This window comes from Bison bison, unplaced genomic scaffold, assembly GCF_000754665.1.
Source record: "Bison bison bison isolate TAMUID 2011002044 unplaced genomic scaffold, Bison_UMD1.0 scf7180017863823, whole genome shotgun sequence".
In the NCBI taxonomy this organism is placed as follows: domain Eukaryota; kingdom Metazoa; phylum Chordata; class Mammalia; order Artiodactyla; family Bovidae; genus Bison; species Bison bison.
Genome location: NW_011494395.1, coordinates 264069 through 284825, shown reverse-complemented (window position 1 = coordinate 284825; position 20757 = coordinate 264069). Strand labels below are relative to the sequence as shown.

General features: G+C 49.2%; 3 protein-coding genes across 11 annotated transcripts in view; all 3 read right to left on the bottom strand.

Moving 5' to 3' along the window:
- Positions 1-56: 56 nt before the first annotated feature.
- PPOX (protoporphyrinogen oxidase) lies at positions 57-4201 on the bottom strand. 6 transcript variants are annotated; one of them, XM_010833677.1, is made up of 13 exons: positions 3685-4201; positions 3422-3516; positions 3113-3274; positions 2889-3020; positions 2574-2706; positions 2126-2270; positions 1826-2016; positions 1329-1389; positions 1032-1150; positions 838-948; positions 589-738; positions 355-397; positions 57-275 (listed from the first exon to the last, which is right to left on the bottom strand). In XM_010833677.1, the coding sequence occupies exons 3-13, from the start codon at positions 3121-3123 to the stop codon at positions 133-135; spliced, it is 1239 nt and encodes a 412-aa protein (XP_010831979.1). In that variant the 5' UTR covers positions 3124-3274; positions 3422-3516; positions 3685-4201; the 3' UTR covers positions 57-132. The 6 variants fall into 6 exon arrangements, with proteins under 6 accessions (XP_010831979.1, XP_010831978.1, XP_010831976.1 ...); XM_010833676.1 differs by having other exon boundaries at positions 3140-3274; XM_010833674.1 differs by having other exon boundaries at positions 2889-3004; positions 3140-3274; positions 3422-3533; positions 3685-4200.
- A 404-nt stretch (positions 4202-4605) lies between these two features.
- Positions 4606-11307, bottom strand: USP21 (ubiquitin specific peptidase 21). 3 transcript variants are annotated; one of them, XM_010833667.1, is made up of 13 exons: positions 10578-11307; positions 9136-9756; positions 8271-8330; positions 8023-8143; positions 7682-7793; positions 7345-7500; positions 6770-6834; positions 6366-6469; positions 6098-6184; positions 5737-5815; positions 5400-5507; positions 5181-5295; positions 4606-4970 (listed from the first exon to the last, which is right to left on the bottom strand). In XM_010833667.1, exons 2-13 carry the CDS (start codon positions 9733-9735, stop codon positions 4880-4882), a joined length of 1698 nt encoding a protein of 565 aa, XP_010831969.1. In that variant the 5' UTR covers positions 9736-9756; positions 10578-11307; the 3' UTR covers positions 4606-4879. The 3 variants fall into 3 exon arrangements, with proteins under 3 accessions (XP_010831969.1, XP_010831971.1, XP_010831970.1); XM_010833669.1 differs by having other exon boundaries at positions 9397-9756; XM_010833668.1 differs by lacking the exon at positions 6098-6184.
- Positions 11308-11382: 75 nt separating this feature from the next.
- UFC1 (ubiquitin-fold modifier conjugating enzyme 1) overlaps positions 11383-20757 on the bottom strand; it is a 24258-nt gene continuing 14883 nt past the window's right edge. The window contains exons 1-7 of one of the 2 annotated variants that reach the window (XM_010833671.1): positions 15235-15331; positions 14949-15071; positions 13039-13106; positions 12739-12802; positions 12358-12434; positions 12018-12108; positions 11383-11819 (exon numbers count right to left, since the gene is read on the bottom strand). In XM_010833671.1, coding sequence (XP_010831973.1) covers positions 11739-11819; positions 12018-12108; positions 12358-12434; positions 12739-12802; positions 13039-13106; positions 14949-15071 — 504 coding nt within the window. In that variant the 5' untranslated portion in view covers positions 15235-15331 and the 3' untranslated portion in view covers positions 11383-11738. Of the gene's footprint in view, positions 11820-12017; positions 12109-12357; positions 12435-12738; positions 12803-13038; positions 13107-14948; positions 15072-15234; positions 15332-20757 lie in introns of those variants that run through there. The other variant, XM_010833670.1, reaches the window with a different exon arrangement.

The following is a 20757-nucleotide window of genomic DNA, read 5'->3' as shown; positions in this document are numbered from 1 at the left end:
CTTTGCTCACCCACCCCCACCTTCTGCCCTTGGATGACAGAACAGCCAGGCCAAGCCAAGCTTTAGCAACTTTTATTTTCATGGGTGAGAGAATCCCTGCCACCAGGGGCAAGAAGAAGTGGGAGCTGAGGATCAACTGTTGGGTTCTGTGCCCAAGACACGGGCTGCTGCCTGACGCCCGCTCTCTATACAGTCATTGACAGCAACCCCCTCATAGGAGGCCCCGGCCAGAGTCAAAGGCAGCTTCTGAGCAGCCAGGAATTGGGCAGCTGACTCTGAAAGGAAAGAAAAGGAATATTACAGCTGGGGTCTATTTTCATGGCTCTTCTCAGCCCAGCTGCTTTCTCAACTTACCCAGTTTTTGCCAGTGGCCTAATGTATACTGGGGGATAGAGTTCTGGGGAGAGAAAAAGGGATACAGGGAAAACATTATTATTGATATCCCAGGCCTGGGTGCTACATTCTGTGGGGTCACAAAGAGTCAAACATGACTTAGTAACTGAACAACAACAGGCCTGGATAGACAGTGCTTCCAAGCCTGCCTCTACTAGGTAGCTGAAGAGTGTTTACCTTGTGTTACCAACTCACCTTGTGTAGATGGACCAAGCAGTGACTTGGTGGCTCATTCAGTCCTAATTGAGTGGCAGCAGCTTTCTCTGCCTCCTGTTGGAGCAGCTCCTGAGATAAGACACAGCCCCTGGCTTCTAGTGTCTGTAACCAGGAACCTCCCAGCATCACCTAAGGAGGGAAGATGGCACTGACCAGCCTGGCCTTACTGCACTGGGGCAGAGAGGAGCCCTTTGGAAACCCCCACTAAGCATGGCTGCCTTCTCTCACAGTCAGTCTGAGGCCAGGCAGGTTCCCATCCTGCTCAGGGAAAGCAACGGAGTCATACACGATTCCCAGGATAACTGGATCTTCTGAGGATGGCACCAAATGTCCAAATCCCTGGAGAAAACAAAGAGAATGGGTCAGGACGGAAGGGTTCCAGTTGAGCCCGTGTCTGTCTCGCCTCCTTTTCTGAGTCACACCTGGACAGGCAGACGAGCTCCTCGGTACTGCAGATTCACCACAGCCACAGACACAGCAGTGATGGTGCTCAGGGCACGGGCCAGAGGTGCGGCCTCAGCAGGGAGCAGCTTGCTGAGCACTGGAGGAGAGAGCAGCCTGCCTCAGGAGGCGTTCCCAGTGCAGTTTTGGCCACCCTCCTTAGGATAAGATCCCCACAGGGATGAGCAGTTCAAGGGCATGGTATGGTCCCGTTGGCCCAGGAAGAAGCTAGGGTGCCTCACCCTGGCTGGGGAAGGGGAGGGTGGCTATCCCATTACCTGAAGCTGGAATGGCACTAATAATGTGGTCAGCCTCCAGGCTGCTGTCCTCTAGAGACACCTGAAAGGATGAAAACATTAAAAGACAGAAATCATGGGAATTGTGCCTCAGTTTCCCAGCACCCAAGTGGCAGGAGAGAGACTGGATGCTGACTCAGGATGAAGAGACTGACTATGTTGTCAGAACAAAAACCATCCCCCTGTTACTCCAGCAAGTGGGCCAGACAAAAGCCAGTGGGCCAATTTGAAATGTTTAGTGGAGCTGGGTGGTTCTTTCCCTTAGCTGGGAGCCACTTATATATAAGTACTACTTCTATCCACAGATCTGGATCAGATGGTCTTGGAGGAAGGTCCACAAAGAAGGCCTAAGAACCTGGGGTAGCCCATACTTAAGCAGCTTGTAGGACAGAAGAAAAAGAGAAACTCCAGTCCTGGAGTTTAAACAAAGATGAAAACTCTAACACACAGGTTCATTACAGTCCAGGAGGCTCACCTACCTTCCAGCGCCCTTCTGCCTGGAGACTGAGCCCACAGACTGGCTGGCCTTGGAGAACACTGACACCCCTACTAGTCAGGTGGGCGTGGAGGGCCTGGGGCAATGTCTCCAGCCCTCCACGGAGTGACCACTGGCTCCAGCGCTCAGCCCGAGCTTGGCGAATAAGTGCTGAGTCCAGCTGTGGGGCCCGGCCTGCAGGGGAGGAAGCAGAGAAGAATCATTAAAATAGCACCCCTTGCCTCCAGTCCCTCATTCTGGCAGTCCTTAATACCTTCAACCCTTGAACCAACTGCCCCCTCACCTGCCCCCAGCAGCAGCCCCAGTAATATGGAACGATGGGTTTGCTCAGCTTGGAAGAGACTGGGAAAGCAGGACCTGATGCTGAGCTCACGGCTGTTGCCTGCAAACACTCCACGGCAGAGACTGTCCATGGCTAGAGATGCCACCTTAAGGGTGAGACTAGGATTGAGAGGCCAAGGAATAAACTGCAGTAATTTCCACTAATCCCTGCTTGGTAGGGAATGGGGGCAGCATGGGTTTACTTGGAAAGCAGTCTGGCTACAACAGATGGATGGGAAGGAAGTGAAGGCATTCACCTCAACACTGAGTTTGGGGGGCTACTGGGTACGAAGAGAAGAGGGCATTTTCAGAGGCTACAGAAGAGGCCCCAGTGGTAGGTTTGGGCCCCAGTGGTAGATTTGCAGCCGGTTTAGAAGGGGAGGGATCTGGGGGCTTCTGGGTGGTGTTACCTCGGGACCAAGGCGGCGCTGGGCAAAACTGTGCACAGTCTCATCAGGGTCTTTGCCACGAGGGGTGGTCAAATCCCTCAGCCCAGCCCAGAACAGAGGTTTGGAGAAGGGAGGTGAAGGGCGGAGGAGCCCCCTGCATGGAGGAAGGCACAGTGAAAAGGGAGCTTTGATTTACCTCTCCAGCTCCAGGGGATCATTTCTATTCGTTTGGCCCCTTTTGCTGGGAGGGCTGACAGACAGGGAGATGAGGAAATAGAAGGGATGTGAGGACAAGGGCAAAGGAGAAGGATGGGAGTAAGGAAGTGACAACGTTACCTGATGCCAGAGGGCAAGGCATGCAGAGCACCACCTACATACAGGAACCTGTTCTGGGCAGCTGGATGGTCTCCCCGGACCGGCAACACTTCTGAGTCCAAGCCAAGCTCAGAAACCTGCTCTCCACACGTCCTCAAGAAGAGGATATACTAAGGAAAGGACTGGCCACCAAATCCACTTGCTCCCCTTAACTCTATCCTCTAGTGAAGGCCTCTCCGCAATACCTCCTAGGCATTGCACAAGCCGCTCACCAGGAGCAGGGTCCGGGCTCCCAGGGCTCCTGCCGGCCGAATTCCTCGAGGTCCAAGTTCAAAAATGGCACCATCTGGCCCTCGTACTGAGCGGATCCAGCCTCCCAGGCGCTCGCTGCCCTCCACCAAGACCACCTGAGGGCAAGAGGGAGACACTGCAGCCTACAGCCACAGCCTCGGCGGCATAAGTGGTCAGGAGAAAAAGGGGGCGGCGCATTCGCTCCTGCTGGAAATGGGAGAGAAGTGTTAAAGGCGCTCCCTCTGGCAGCGTGGCGCACTCACCTTGGGGGGACAGGGGGCCCGGCTCAGATAGTAACTGGCGGCCAAGCCGCTGATCCCTCCGCCCAGCACGACCACGGTCCGGCCCATGAAGAAACCTGCGGGTGAAGAGGCACTACGAACAGCGTGACTGCAAGCAGCCTGCTCTCCAGAAAACCTGCGAGCTCCGCGTTCCACCCCCGGCCATTCGCTGCTTTCGGGGAAACCCAGAGCCGGCGGATGGGGTGGTGGAACTCTGAGGTCCCCTCCCAGGGCCTAGGACTCACCCACGAGGGGAACGAGAAAAATGAGGCGAAAGGAGGAGGTAGAGGTCTCAGCGCATCACCCCGCCGGCGATCCGGGGGGACAGGGGAGGCGGATAAGGGCCACGCCCACGCTATCTGCTCGCGCAGGGCTCGGGGACCCAACTGGACGCCGGTGTTCTGGAGCGCTTTCCCTCCCACCCCTATCTAGGCCTAGTGCTTTCAGCCCGTAGCCTCCGCCCCCAAGCTTTTTGGCCTCTCCGACTCTCCGTCCATTCTAGTCTCGCGGATGCTCCAGCCTGTAGAAGGCGGTTCTCTGAAGCTGGAAATTAACTGGTTCGGTGCCGGGCTGGAGAGAGCGGCCGTATCTCGCACGGCTCTCCCTTCAGGGCTGGAGCGGCGAGGGCTGAATCCTGGTCAGCATTCCCCGGGTCGAGCTTCCCAGGCCCCGCCTAGGGTGAGAACCCTGCAGGGAGGGTCCCATGAGCTTTGGTTGTAGGGAGAGTAGATAGGGACACTGGAGGCTGGTCCGTGGGGAGGTGGCTTCATCAACAGCTCCTTGATGTTAGCAACAGCCTGGGCCTGTGGGAGCTAGGGCAGCCCGGCAGCGTACCGTGTTTATCCACAGGGGTCCCTGGGTACCAAGCTCTCGAGAGGCAGCCCCCTACGCTGGCAAAACCCGTGGACCCCCGTGTCCTCCCTCTAGCTCCAGGATTCCTTACAGCTTCACGGGTCTCAAGTTTGCCTTCCCTCTTCTCCTCCCAATGTAAACCCTGGCATCACCGTGTCCTGGTCCCATCGCATCCCCACCCCCACGGCTCTGAGCGTGCCCCCATCTGTTCGGAGAGGGAACTGGGTCCCAGGAAGACTCCCCATTCGGCCTAGTTCTGTATCTCCACACCCTTAAAACACAAATACAAATAAGGACATCTTTTTTTTTTTTTAAATAAATTTATTCACAAAAAAAGTGAGACTGTAGAGGATCTGGGGGCTGTACACGGGCAGGGGCCTGTGGAGCTCTGTACATGGGACTGGGAGACAAGGGAGCCTCCAGGTGAAAGGGTATTTTTTAATAAAAAAAATAATGGGAGGTACAACCACCCCCTCCCCCCTCCCCGATTAAAAAGACACAAAAATAGACGTCTCTGAGGTAAATGGGGAGCCTGGGGGCTTAAGGGTGTTGAAAGGGTTTCACAGGTGCCAGGGCATAAAAGGGATGTCACAGGCACCGGGGTGGCTCCTGCATCAGTTGGTAGAACAGCACGTAGCCCTCACTGGACGCCACCTGGTTTTCACTGACAGGGGAGACACTAGGAAGAAGAGACATGGGGAAAGAGGTGTGATCATCTCTGCGTGTTCTACCTCCCCACAAGATCAACCTCACAGCATCCAGGCAGTGATCAGGATACCAACCCCGCCCCCACCGCCCAGCACTGTGCTCTCCTGGGGCTTCTTCTTTGGGAAAGGTGTCAGGGCTGCTGTGGGGACAGGGCCGGAGGGGAGTAGCAGGCTCTTCTCACCGAGAGTCATTGTAGACGTGCCAGCCAGTCTGGCACCGGCACAGGGCTGTGTAGTGGCCATAGTGGACGCTGCCCGAGTGGTTGCAAAGGGCGTACAGCTGATACACGGGGCTTCCTTCAGGGTTACAGACAACCAAATCTTACAGTCAGAGCTGTGCCCCGCTCTCACTCTTCCCTCCCCTGCATGGAGCTCCCCAAGACCTTCCCTATCAGACTCACCGGCTTTGTCACTGGCGAAGTCCCCTAGGCTCAGTCGCTGCAGTGGGAAGTCTACACCTACTGAACTTTTCTTGATGGAGCCTCGGGAGGCGGAAAATCGATTAAGATCTAAGCTCTGGTTAAGGAGAATTTGGGAGGCAGAGGGCCTCTGAGGGGGGCTGAGGAATTGAATGTTGTCCACCACCCCTCCTGGAACACATTTGGGGAGCGTGATAGGGAAAGGTGGAGTGGCCGGCTTTTCCTAAGGCAAACTGAATTCCCAAATGTCCAGCTTCTGTAAACATGGAAAATGTGGAAAAAAGAATGAATGGGAGAAATAATCTGAAGATTAGGATACGGAGCACGAGAATGCGGGGGAATCTCTGTACTGTCAACTTTTTGGTACTTCGTGTTTTCTGCCGACATCGGTCACACACCTAAATAAATGTCAAATTATGTTATAAGGTTAACGTGTTTCTCACCTCAGCTAGCTTTTCTGGCATCCTGACTCACAAATTCACTGTGCTCTGCATACACTTCTGCATCCTCTGGGCCGCTGCCCTTTGCCCTGGAAGCACCAGGACATACCTGAAACTCCTTTACAAACCCTGACACGTGTCATTCTTCATACTCAGGCACCATGCAACCCCTTTTACACATATGGAGCTCCCCACCCCGGCTTCCCACCCTTACTATATCCCTTGTGAACCCCCACATACTGGGGCATTCTCCGATTCTAGCTCTTCTTCCTTGGTGAAAAGGTTGAAACAATCTCGCAGAGACACCTTGCCCCCAGCAAATCCTTTCTGGGGGGAAAGGGGAGTGAAGGGTCAGCATGGTATGAATTTACTTTTCCAACTCTTCGCAAGTAATCCAAGCTTCATTTCTGCTCCAGAGACCCACAGGGTTCCCTCCCACACTAGGGGTGGGAGGGTTGCATCACAGAACCCATGTCCCATCCACCCCTGGAATCTTCTGGAATCCCACCTTGGGGATGGGCAGGGACAGGTCACAAAAAACCTCGAAGGTCGTGGAGCGATACCCACAGGCCTGGCACTTGAGACAACTTTTCAACTGGCCCACAAACAGGTCTAGATAGAAGCAAAGAGGCAGGAGAAACAGTCACTGTGGGATGCCTAAGGTGCTTTCTTGGAATCCCACCCCCTTACCTGACCTTTCCTTTCCGACCACCAACACTCCTCACAAACCCCTAACAGCTTTACCACCCAGTCCTGTTCCCATACCCCTCAACAGTACTGATTTTTTTCTGCCAAGCCAGCACCGCCACCCCCACCACACTTTCCCCCATCACTGCCTTACTTCATACCCACGAACTTCCCCCACACACAGACACACAGACACTCCCTCCATCACTTTGTTTTACTCCATACCCACGATCTTGCTGTCCTCTCTTTCCAGGTAACGCTTCCACATTAGGTTGGCTCGATCGTCATCGCTACCACAAAGCAAGGCAAGTGGGAAGCATCCATAAGACAGCAGGAATGCTGGGCACCCCCACCACCACTGAAATGATCCACAAAGCCCTGTACCCCACCCCACCCCATACCCGACCCCCTCTGTGCCCCAGCTCCTTCTTTGAATTTCAAGAAAGAGTCAAAGGAGCCCTCCTTCAGAGGACTTTCTGGTGAGAGGAAAACAAAGGAATGTAGACAGGGGAAGAACATGCCGTCTTCCTCCACCTGGCTCCAAACCCCTTTTGTACCTTATAAATTAATTATCCCCTCCTCCGTCAATATGGTGACAGCCACAGCACTATCTTCTGCTTCCATCTGCGCCCCTCAGCCTCCTCTTTCCTTCTTCCTGCTTCTGCACTGCTTCACAAACCATTTTCTGAACTATGTATTTCCTTGGACCCTACAGCCTCAACCATGACTAACTCAATTCTATGAAGGATGAATGCTGCTGATAAACTACTGGGGAGAAGAGGGAGGGGGAGCAACCTTACCTTAACTCAGGTTCTTCTAGCAGAGCCCCTCCAAGGCGGGGTGGGTGGGGAGCAGGACTACTGGCCAGGATTGGTGGAGCCCGGCGGCCTCGGCGGTTGATTTCAAGGTGTAGCCGCTCCATGAGGAGCTTCAGAAACTCTTGGGCATCCTGCTGGCTGCAGCCAGACAAAGAGCATGGGCAACTGACTCCTCCCTAGTCCACAGTCACTAATCTTTGCCCAGACATCTGTCCCCACTTCCTGGATGAAGAGCATCTCAAGGCTCAGAATGAGACTGCCAGGGCTCCTACCCCCAGACAAGGCCAGAGAGAAATCCCATACCCTCCAGCTCTCCCACCTGTATCCAGAGAAGGAGGGGACGTATTTCTGGAAGACAGCTCGGAATCGAGTAGGATTCACAGCTTCACAGGAATCAGGGTGCCACAGGGCACCAATCACATCTGCAAAGGCTGTTAGGATGGGAGTAGGGAAGGGAAACAAAAGTTAATGACTACAAGAGGGAAGCAAGAGGAGGCCCAGAGGGTGGAAAACAACCTCTAGGAAATCAGACACAGGGAAAAACAGATACAACTGCCAGCTTTCAGGCTCAGGGTCACCGCTACTGGCAGAGGAACCTACAAAGTCCTTTTTTTGGGGGAAAGAGGACTTGAAAGGGGGGAGCAGGAGTTGTGGCCCTACCTTCAGTGAGCTCCTGGGCTCGGCCCCCTCCAGGCACCTCTTGACGGAAGTCCCTTCGCAGACAGAAGTCCCGAAGAGGCCGGGTGCTACTCAAACACTGTAGCACAGCATTCAGGAAGCACTGGGGAGCAGGAGAGACCCAAGAAGCCTTAGGAGAACTTCAGTGCTGCGCTTCTAGTTTCCCTCCCCATGCCTGTCACCAGCACCAGTCCACATTCCTGTTCAGAAGGATGAAGAATGGCTCTCACCGTGTTCCCCAGATTTCGGAGGCCAACATGACCAGAGCCCAGAAGCAGTGTGTGATGAGCCTGGAAGGTCAGTACAGAACAGTCAACAGGTGCCTGTATACCCTACCTGGCACTTTAACCTTCCCACAGCATGCTGCCCACTGCCTTCCCCGTCCCATCCTTCACCCCCAAACTCTACATTTCTTCCCTCACTGAGTATCAGGGTCTCCCTACCTCACTGGCCATGAGCAGTAAGCCCATCACAGCTGAGTGTACCACGGTCTCAGCCATGGCTGTCCCATCTGTTCCCCACTTACTCCTCTGCCCAGCTAGCCGGCGATGCAACTCCTGGGGCAACTCCCCAAGCACTGGCATGGTTGCCCAGCTGCTCCCCACCCCTACCTTGCTACCCGCAAGGCCCCCTCCTGCACCCGTGGCCCCTTTCTACACCCTCTCCTGATGGCTCCAACTTCAATCAGCCTAGCTCACTTAGCTCGGGGAAATGGGCAACCACATTAGCTCAGATGTTCTGAGCCCGCCCCTCCTTCGCTCCAGAGATTAATTAAACCTAGGCAAGCATCCTAGGAGAGAAGGCACAGCAAGGGAAATTAAGGGCCTGGGGACCCAAATAATTCCAAATGGTTGAGTTAATTCCTTGGAGAATGAAATGGCAAACCATGCTGGGGAGTCACAGACAAGCCCAAAAAGGGTCTATGAGGCTCAAGAGTACTTAAGTAAGGGAGAAGAGAGTCCACACTACTGAAATGAAGGGGTGAAAAAGAAATTTGGGGGAAAAGGAGAAAGGAAAGCCATATGATGGCAAGAAAGCTGGAGGCATGGAGGAACGTGTGGACATGGAAGGCCACGTGTGCTGGCGAATCCTCACCATCTTGTCATCGGAGTAGAAAGGTTCAGAGGGCCGGGCAGATATCACGTGGAAGGAGCCATGGGGAGTAGGGGGCTCTGTCCGTATGCTGAACAAAGTGGGTGGCCCAGGAAAGCCCCCGAGGCGGCGGAGAGAGGTGCTACGTCTCAAAGGGGGTGGCTCAGGCCGGAGAGCCAAGCGGCTCAGTGCAGCCCCCAGCTCTCCAGTGCCACGGTGCCCTCCCAAGGCAATCCCCATTGGACGCAAGTCCCCACTGCTCACAGACTTGGAACGGGCTAGGTTGGTCCTGGATGGGAGAGGCAGAGCCACAGTTGGAGGTGGTGAGCCAGGCAGGGGAACTCCATGATCTGCCCGAAGTGGGCCACTGGGACGAGGGCCTGAGGTCCGTCCCCGTCCCAGGTCCAGTTTCTTGAGCCGTTCCTCAGGGGGACCTGGCCTAGGAGGCAGAGGTCGTAACATGGGATTTGGCCCAGGGGCTGGGTTTCGTCGCTCCTTGCTCCGGGCCCGGGGAGCAAATGGTAGCTTGGATCCCACTCGGGGCTGGATATTAAGAGGTGGCTCTCGGGTCCGTCCCAGGCGGTGCTCAGAAGCCTGGGGCATTGTGGACGCCACAGGCTGGACCTGGGAGAAGAAGACAGGGTCAACATTTGAACATGGAGGGAGGTGGGAACCTAGGCTACCATACCTGGCTATATGCATGGAGGGCAGGAACCGTATCATGTCAGTCATTGTATCCCCAATAGCTAGCATAGTGTTTGGCACAAAGTAAACACTTAGCAACCATTGAGTAAATGAATGAATGAATGATAGCAGTCCAGAGGTTTGACTCTACATTCCTTACCCTCTTCCTGCAGAATATAGCTTTACTGGAGAGCCAATGAAAAGACAGTTCCTATCTCGCCTGTCTTTATAATCTAAATGTTCATGAAGGTCCCCCATACTTGGCTAGTCAAGTGGGATGTGCTCTGGGTCATTTAGAACCTCTGGTCAAATAGGGGTGTGGATGCAAGTACAACAGCCCCAAAGATAGCATTCCATTCTCAAACCTCTGCCCCTCCGGGCTGCAAATGAAGCAGATTAAAAGGGTGACTTGCCAATCACTCCCTCCCCCCGCCTCTGAGCTCCAAAGTGATGTCGGGGCTTAGGGGCAGTGGCGAGCAGGGAGGACGAACAACTAATTCCCTGACCCTCAAGCTCTGCACCTCGCCCACCACAGCAGCTTTCAACCGGGTCCGCCCCCCTCGAGGGCAGAAAGGCCGAGGCTGCTGATTGGCTACGGGGTCCAGAGGCATATTCTCCACGATCCAAGGATGCTGGTCCCTCCAGCCCAGTTCTCTCAGGCCTGCCAGGACCCCAGCGGCTTTGCCTTTGTGGAGGGCGATCTCTCGAGTCTGGAGCAGTCTTCCCTCGGAACCCCCCACGCCATACGCCCCGGACCGTACCTGTCCCCGAGTGAGGCGGCGGGGGAGGCCAACCGGGGTCAGGCCTCAGCTCAGGGCCACCCCCTACTACCCTCGCGCAGCGCCCCCGCGGGCCCGGCTGCAGCTTTAGCCGCAGCTATCGCCCAGCTCTCTCCCGCCGCAGGGGCCGCCGCCATCTTTGTTGGTCCCGCCCGGCCACCGGCCACCGGCTTCACTGTCTCTCAGGGCGCCTGCGCACCCACACTCAGAATCCACCCACCTGCATCCTCGGCGCTTGCGTGAACCCGCCCCCTTGGCTCCGCCGCTGACACCATGGAAACACAGCCAACTTTAGGACCGCCAGTTCCCAGCTCTGCCAAAAATTTTCTTTAGACCATCATTCCAAAGCAAGTCCCTAAAGTAGAGTCCCATCGCCCCATCTTGTGGCCCTAAAGGATATAAACCTGACAATCGTTGTATGGCCCCCCGGCTTGCAGCACAGACCTTCCCAGGGAGCAGGGATGCGAACGTAGGGTCCAGCCCACAGAACAGAGAAGTATCCACATAGGGATGGGAAGCTCCTCGGAGGGTAGGGAATACTGACCCTTCAAAACCAGTCTTCAGTCATCTTGCAGGCCGAAGCAGGAGGCTCCCTGCTCAAGCACATGAGCAGACTTCAGCAGCAGGGACAGCAGTCAGGATTTCCTTTCATTCTGGTCCAGACCAGAGCTTCCTCCATTTCCCCCTCCCCCCTGAACTAGGATGGTCGTACATGTGCCTTGGGTGGTAGCCTGCTGACCCTTAGGCTACTCACCCACGATTACAGCCACCAATGAGAGCCGCAAGCCACCAGAGAAAGCAGCTTTTATTGATGAGTTGTCTCCAGAAACCAGAAAGACTATGTACCCACTTTTGGTCCCCCCCTATCCCTCTAGACCTCGCAGTGCTCCACCTAGGGAAGGGATATAAATTGCCTCTTGGTTTTTCAAGGCCGTAGTCTTTCCTCTTCCTGTGTAGCCCAACTTAAGAAATTCAGCAGTAGTGCTGTTTTTTTCAGCAGTGTCTGCTGCAGCTACTTAGTAACAATTACGGGTGAAGAGGTATGAAGGGAAGCAGTTAGATGAGTAAGAAGAATGATGCACAGGAAAACAGGAACAGTAGCCTATCAAAGGTCCCTCTGTCCTGCCTCAGTGGCTTGATCCTTCATTGGCTGCATTTCTCTTTATGCTGAATCACTCCCTTCTGAATCAGATCGGGGATTTCCACTGCCAGCCATGGACCCAGCTGCAATACAAGGGAGACCCTGTGAGATTACTATCAGCCAGTCAATGCCTTGTATTCCACCAGAAGCTCCTTCCTAGAGATAGTCTGGGAGAACAGACCCAAAGGAAAACACTGTTATTCCAGGTTTACTCTCACTGTTCTTATATCGCTCAGGACCAAACCCCTTCCCCTCTTATACACCAGATACTCCAAACTTACCCCTAGAGCCATGAGATGAGCTAGTCCAAACTTAGGCACATTCCTGGCCCACAAAGGCTTAAAGTGATCAGTCAGGCATATTTTGCCACCCCTATGAGAGGAACAAGATCAGAAGGTGTTGACATGCAAGGTACACCACAAAGCAAAGCAGATTCTTGAGAGCACAGGAAGACTACTGGGGATCAGAACTGAGAACGAGGTCATCTAAGTGCTTTGCCCAGGCTTGGCAGAGGGAGATGTAGAATTTCTCTAGGCCGGCAGACTCTGGGGAAATTTCTGCCTTGGAGAGTTCTTCACCAAGGCCTTCTTTGACCTTTTCCCATCTCCTGTTAAGTCCTACCTGTACATCTTTGCTGTTTTTCCATCTAGTTCAGGTACTGCAATTTCTGGAGCAGTAGTGGGATATGTGATAGGAATCTGGAAGAATTACAAGGCTTTAATATGACAGAAGCAGAATAGAAAGGAACTAATCTAATCAGATATACACATTTCTTGGTTGAAATGAAAGGTGCTGCAAACTCCCCCAAGCAGCAGTTACATAGCAGGGTTCTGGACATGGAGATGAGTAATTAAAACCTGTGCTTGTTTCAAACGTCATTAAGATTTTCCCTCCCATTTAAAAAGTTTTCTTTGGTCCCTCCAAGAAAGGTTAGCTTGTTAACAATCACCTAATCCATCATCCTCAACTAACCTCCATTAACTACCACTCCATTATACTCACGTCAAACTCGATGTCAAACTCATATTTGAGGAGGTCATGGATGTACCAGCATTTTCCAAACCACCTATAACAGAAACCAAACCTCAGTCCAATTTTCCCATTGTTCTAATACTCATACGACATCTTTTTGGCTTAGGTGACCAGCCTGGGAGACCCATAGGTTGGGAATTGGGAACTCTGGAGTTGTGGGACTGAAGACTAGAAGGGGGCAGGAAAGGCCTGAAAGTGGGTTCTGGGACACCGGAATGCTTAAGCTAGGTAAGATCCCCACCGCCACAACTCCCGAGAGGGTCTGCCTACCGAGTCCCTTCCTTGTTGGACTCCAGTCGGAACCAGTCATTGTCCGCATTCTTGTTGTTCTCCATATACTAAAAGCAGAAAATGAGGTTTTTGAGGGGGAAATTGGAGCCAAGGGCAGTACGCCTTCCCTCAAAAGAAGTGTGATTAGTATGTTTACCCAACTTAGTATGTTTACTCTCTTTACCCAACTTTTCTGACATAAGTTGAAGTCAAAGCCATATTGGTAAGTAGGGCACTTGTGCAGAAGAGAGAATAGAACGCTTGGGTTCTACTCAATTTAACAGGCACAAAAAACTTTATGATGTTGCCTGGCTTTTCTTCTCACTTCTGACAATCTCAGCGACAACTCATTTTATGGCATATTCCTTCCCAAGACTTCATTTTGTCCTGATTTTGACTAGCACTCATATGCTGATGACTTCTAAATCTTTATCTTTAAACTAGAGCTTTTCCCAGAGCTTCAAAGTCTACATCCAAATGTATATTGAAACTTCTACCTTCATTCCACAGGTGCAATTCAAACTTGGCAGTGCCAGTTTCCCCCTAGTCCTTCAGACTTGTTTCTTCACAGCACCAATCTCCATTGGCAGTATTAGCGTGCAGTCACCCACGCTAAAAATCTGGAAATCATCCTTAAGTCTCCTTCCCCTTTACAAACCAATCTTTTATGATATCCTGCTGATTTTACCTTCTGAATATTCTTCAAGTCTACCTCTCCTCTCTTTACCATAACTGCTGAATTTATATTATCACTTTTCTTTTGCCTGGATTAATGACAGCCTCCAAACTTCAGCCTTAGCCCTGCCAATTCTGTTTTCCTCTCTTCTGCCAGTGATTGATTTAAACCCAAATCTCATCATGTTAACATCCTCTGCTTAACATCCTTTAAAGGTATCCCAAGGCCTCCAAGATAGAATTCAAGTGCTCCAATCTATTTATTGTCTTATCTACCACTCCCTGACACACCCTGATGCTCTAACAACTCTGAACTACTTGTGTTTCTTCATATAGGTCATGTGTTTCTAGCTTCCATAACTTTGCTCATGCTGTTCCTTTTGCCTTGAATGTTCTTCTCTTATGCTCGTTTTTTATAAGGCTAACTTATGTTTACTCTTTCAGTCTCAGCTCAAGCATTGCCTCTTCTAAAAGCCTTCCCTGACCAAACCCAGGCTAGATTTAGGTATCTCACCTCCTGCTTCAAAACATCCTAGCAATTTCTCAGATTCCTTCTCCCTCTTTCTCCACCTTATGTATTATAATAATATGTTTCTGTCTATCGGTAGGCTCCACTTTATTCGGCTTTGGATACCCTTCCTAGGTACCAGATGTACATTATTTTTTAAATTTATTTTTTAGTGAATACATGCACCAGGAAACCTTTGAAACAGACAGAGACCACCGCAAGAAGTCAAATTTTTTCCACAGAACGGAGATTAGCTGAGAAAACGGTTCATTCCTAACTGAGCTGAGCTCCTCATCTCTCTGCAACTAATACCTACTTTAATTTTTCGCTCTAATATGTATTCCTACGTTAGGACAAGTGAAAGAGCGGAGGGACTCAGGCCCGGACTTAGGGCTCTAAGAAATCCTTAAGACCACCTCCCCTACATCCAGGAGAGCAATCACCTGGAGCCAGAAAGACACGTCATTTTCCTGGGCCGCGTATCCCTAAAATAACTGCTGCTTTCAGGAAGAAAATCTGGCCCCACTGTAGTTCCTAGCTTGAGTATCTTCTGCCTCCTGCCCACCGCGGCTCCTTAAGTCCCCCAGCCCCGAAGTCATCCAGTATCTTCGAATTTTTAAGTTAAACTTTAAAACCGGAAGTGGATTCCACACGGAGCCTATTCCGATGGACACCTGATTGCCCGCAAACCTTTTACGACACGGTTGACAGTAGAAGCACAACTAACCCGTATAAGAGACTGATATTCCTCCTTGAGTCTCTGCACCCACAACTCCCGATCTCGAGGTCCGGCGTTGGTCTTCAGCACCGGGATCTCAGACACGACACGCCGGGTGGCCTCGTCCGCCATCTTAGACCAGGGCACAAGAGAAATACGGAAGTGGTATTACCTGTAGTTGACATTCAGGGCGCCTCCATCTTTACTATGGGAAGATGGGGAGTGGCTGCCTTAAAACTTCGCTGAATACGATCTTTATTTTCTAGTAACGAAGACAAATTTGTCACCGGATCACCTGCTTGTGGGCGCAACGAGGAGGAAAGAATGGAAACGGATGACTCTGTCCTGAATATGGCACCTATCATTTAACTGCAGATTGCTCAAAGGGTGACTTCCGCTCATGCTCAGAGACGTAATCTCAGAAAACCCTTCTGGACACTTGAAGAATTGTTAGAATTTCAGGCAGTTTTAGGCGCTCTTCTGGTTCCTGTCATCCTAAAATGCGCGAGTCACCTGTTTCAGCTTTGATTAAACTTCCTTAACTTCCTTGTAGTTAGGCTGAGGTAGCAGGGAGCCACTGTAGTCTTCCATTCAGTTCAGTTCATTTCTGTCGCTTAGTCGTGTCCGACTCTGCGACCCCATGGACGGGAGCATGCCAGGCCTCCCTGTCCATCACCAACTCCTGGAGTTTACTCAAACTCATGTCCATTAAGTTGATGATGCCATCCAACTATCTCATCCTCTGTTGTCCCCTTCTCCTCCCGCTTTCGATCATTCCCAGCATCAGGGTCTTTTCAATTGAGTCAGTTTTTCGCATCAGGTGGCCAAAGTATTGGAGTTTCAGCTTCAGCATCAGTCCTTCCAATGAATATTCAGGACTGATTTCCTTTAGGATGGACTGGTTTGATCTCCTTGCAGACCAAGGGATTCCCAAGAGTCCTCTCCAACACCACAGTTCAAAAGCATCAAAAGTCATCCATTAGGAAGGTATTAAACTTCTGAAACTTATTGGAAACCATGGAGAATCAAAGTATATACAGTCTCAGGCTGAAAGAGTTAACACAATTGAATTAGAGAATTCTTAATAAATGCCAAAATTGTTGAAAGGCCGCTAGAAAACTTGCTTTCGTCTAGCCTAGTTATTTTTGGGTATGAAATTAACAAATCTAGGAGGGAATCATGTCTCTTATCTCCAGTGCATGGCACACAGTAGGTACCCAGTAATCCTTTTTCAGAATTTTGTATCTTCCAGTTGGTTTTTAAACAGAAGCACATTATTTTTGGCCTTAACTTACATGTCTTGTTTGCAGCGTTAATCACTGCAACCTTTAGCTGTAATTTTGGATCAAATCCTATTAATCATGAAATTCTATAGTTTATCTACAAATTTAATTTCTTATGGCTGAAACCTCCAGTACAATGCTGAGAGCAGACACCCTTTTCTTGTTCTGATTTCAGGGAGGAAAGCACTGTCTTTCTTTTTTAAGTATGCTATTCTCTATAGGCTTCTCATGGGTGCCCTTTATCAGGTTAAGGAAGTTCCCTTCTCTTCCTAGTGCTGAAGGTTTTTATCATGAATGGGAGTGTTCCCCCCTCCCTGAATGCTTTTTCTTTATTCACTGAGATGATGATGTAATTTTTTTCTTTTATTAGCATGCAATATGTTTCTTTAAAATATTGGATATTGGATAAGGCTAAGGCAAAGCTTTGTAGTATCTCACTAGAGTTTTCTCTCCTAGAGAAATAAAGATTTATTCCATTTTGAGTGTGGGCTTTGTGGTGTGGTGGAAAGCGGAGATTTGGAATGAGGCGTGCAATTTGATTGTCATAAGAATTTGGAGGAGGAGGAGAAATAGGGAAATGTAGGTCAAATTGGGTGCACAGTGTTATAAAAAGAATACATTCTGAGGATTTAATGTACAGCTGGCTCAGCAGTAAATCCACCTGCAATGCAGGAGACTCAGGTTTAATCCCTGGGTCAGGAAGATCCCCTGGAGAAGGAAGTAGCAACCCACTCCAGTATTATTGCCTGGGAAATCCCATGGATAGAGGAGCCTGGTGGCTACAGTCCACAGGGTCACAAGAGTTGGACACAATTTAGTGACTAGACTGCCACCACCACCACCACATGGTGACTATAGATGGGCTTTCTCTAGTTGTGGTGTGTGGGTGAGCAAGAGCTACTTTCTGTTGTGGTGCATGGGCTTCTCACTGTGGTGGCTTCTCTTGTGGAGCACAGGCTCTAGGTGCAGTGGCTTCAGAAATCGTAGTATGTGAGCTCAGTAGTTGTGGCACGTGGATTTTAGTTGCTCCATGGCATGTGGAATCTTCCCACACCAGGGATTGAACCCATGCATTGCAGGCAGATTCTTATCCACTGTACCACCAGGGAAGTCCAGTCTTAAACGTTCTTAACCACACATGTGTTGACTATGTGAAGTGATGGATATGGATATTGATTTTGGTAATCATTCATATATGTGCTCACACGTGCAGATGTATTCACCACATGTATATGATAGATACATGCAGATGTATATCAAGCCACGATTTTAAAAATATATATTTGTCAATTATTCCTCAGTAAAGTAGGGGAGGGCCAGACTTTGATGAATTACTTTATCTCTGTGAGCTGCATGTCCTCACCTATGAAAGGATAGTAGTGTTTATAAGGCGATTTTAACTATATATACGAGCTTTTCATTTTTATTTTACTTATTTTTATTTATTTGTGCATTTATGGAGTTCTTACTACATTCAGGCATTGGAAATACAGTAGTGCATAAGGCAGGCAGAGTACTTGCCCTGAAGGAAATTGTCCTAAAACAGCTATAAAAAGGAATTGGACAGAAATGACTGGAAACTTCAATTCTGGGAAGTGTACTGACATCAGACCATGGTTTTGATGGATAGTACTGTTGGGTACACGAGGGTGCCCCTGAAAGTAATTGAAAATCCCATTGTCAGTCATCATGGAGAAAAGTAGCCCTAGGGACAAAAGGAGAAATATTGTATTAGGGAAATAAACTTTGGACTAGGGGAGGAATTTAAGTTTTTCCTCATTCTGATTTTAAAGGGGTTAGTCTAGACTCTAATATTCTCAGAGAATATAGCTCAGAATGGTGAGGAGAGGGTGCCACCATATAGAGGATCAGTATAGATAGCATATTCAAAAGCAGAGACATTACTTTGCCAACAAAGGTTTGTCTAGTCAAGGCTATGGTTTTTCCTGTGGTCATATATGGATGTGAGAGTTGGACTGTGAAGAAGGCTGAGCGCCGAAGAATTGATGCTTTTGAACTGTGGTGTTGGAGAAGACTCTTGAGAGTCCCTTGGACTGCAAGGAGATCCAACCAGTCCATTCTGAAGGAAATCAGCCCTGGGATTTCTTTGGAAGGAATGATGCTAAAGCTGAAACTCCAGTACTTTGGCCACCTCATGTTAAGAGTTGACTCATTGGAAAAGACTCTGATGCTGGGAGGGATTGGGGGCAGGAGGAGAAGGGGAGGACAGAGGATGAGATGGCTGGATGGCATCACTGACTCGATAGACATGAGTCATGGTGAACTCCTGGAGTTGGTGATGGACAGGGAGGCCTGGCGTGCTGCGATTCATGGGGTGGCAAAGAGTCGGACACGACTGAGCGACTGATCTGATCTGATCTGATCTGATAGATGGGTAACCAGTTCGGAAAACTTTTTTCCTTTTGTTATTGCCTTTAATTATTCTGGAGACTTCAGCAAAGAATTCTTATAACACTGAAGAGAACTTGGTGGAGAGAATGATTAAAAAAAAAAAAATTTATACAATGCTTACAATGTGCTAGGAACTGTCCTAAACATTAAAAAAAAAATTGGATCCTTTAGTTCTGGCAACAATCTTAATAGTTACTTCATTAGCTTCATTTACATTTGAAGAAACTGAAGTTGGGCTCAATGAAAGAAACCCCTATATCACACAGCCGCTAAATGGTAGAATTGGCATTCAGTCCCAAGCACAGTTTGGCTCTAGAGATCACATCCACAACCAGCTTTCTACCGTTTCTGGGCCAATGTGAAATTAGTAGCAGATCTGAGGGGTCAGAGTTCGTATTAGAGGGCTATTCATCACCCTTAAAGGGCAGACAGTTATCAAAACACAAAGAGAGACTGCAGAAACAAACAGTAGAGCTGCAGAAACATAAATGGGACAACCAGCCCCCTCCCTGGAATGGGCTGAAGTGTGCACAGGACTCTGAGGTGTTAATGTCACCCTTAGAGATTATAGAACTATGGACTTTGAGTTCAAAGCAAGATCTTGGCAAGGGTTGGGGGTGTCAGAGGATTTGGTTAATAAAGATGAAAATACATATTCTTTGGGGAGGAGAAATTAATAAGTAGTCAATTACCATAAAATAAATCTCTATTCTGGACATGTACCAGTACAGTCCAAGTACATATGCCTGAGAGAATCAGGTAAGGCTGATAGTACTTGAACTGGATCCCTTAGGATGAGCATATTGAATATGCAGAAAAGGAGAGAACAGGGTAAATGTGACATTCTAGGCAGAAAGAAGAGCATTCTGGAAGTCAGGAAGTCATGAAGGAATAAAGTAGTATATTAAGGACAGCAGATATCCAGATCGTTGTTTATAAGAGAACACGGAAGAAAGCGCCTAGCAGGACTTAATTATATGCAATATGCTATATAGAAACATTTATAAAATAAGCATAAAATCACAAAACAAAATTATACACAGATGTAGCTTCAAAATACTTACAAATACATGCACCTGCTCAAAATTCAAAAGGTAGAAAATGCTATAGAGTGCAACGTAAGCCTGTAATGTAATGTAATGTGAATGTGAGTCTCCCTCTAATCCCATTCCTTGGCTACTTAGTCCTCTTCCCCGGGGCTCTCCTCTCGAACTAGCTCTCTGTATATCCTTCCAGATATACTCTGTGCACTTACACATGTACACACATATACCTTCTTTGAAAACTCTGTATATAAGTCATAGCATACTGTTCAAATTTCTGCTCTTTTTTCATTGAGTAAATATCTTGGAGGCTGTTCTATATTAATACATAATTAAACTACCTCATTCTTCCCACCCCGACTCTTTCTTCTTTTGTAGATGCATCCCACTGTATGAATCTACCATAATTTCTTCAGCAAGACCCTCAGGAGGTATATTTAAATTGTCTTTTGCTATTTATTACAAACAGTACTGCAGTTCATAGCTTTGTCTACTCATCACTTTGTACACATCTAATAAATACCTAGATATAGTACTGTGGCCTCAAAAGATTTGTGCTTTTTAAAATTTGTTAAATATTGCCTCTACAAAAGGCAATTTGTTAAAAATTGTCCTCTATAAAAATTAAACCAATTTGTATCACTACTAGCAATATATGAAATGACAAGTTTCCCCTCCTTAAAAAAAAAAAAATCAGTGTTAACAACAGAGTTCTTTTTGCCAATTTCATGACTGAAGTAGAATCTCAAGACAATTTTAGAGTCTGTTTCTCATTCTGAGTAAGGTTGAATATTTTTTTCATAGGTTTAGGATTCATTTGCATTTCATTTGTTGAGATTTGCCTTATGGCAGTATAGGGTAGGGCTTCCCAGGTGACTCAGTGGTGGTGAAGAATCCACCAGCCAATGCAGGAGCCTCAGGAGATGTGGGCTTCATCCCTGGGTTCAAAAGATCCCCTGGAAGAGAAAATGGCAACCCATTCCAGTATTCTGACTGGGATAATTCCATAGACAGAGGAGTTTTCCATGAGGTTGCAAAGAGTTGGATATGACTGAGCATACACTATATGGTCAATTTTCA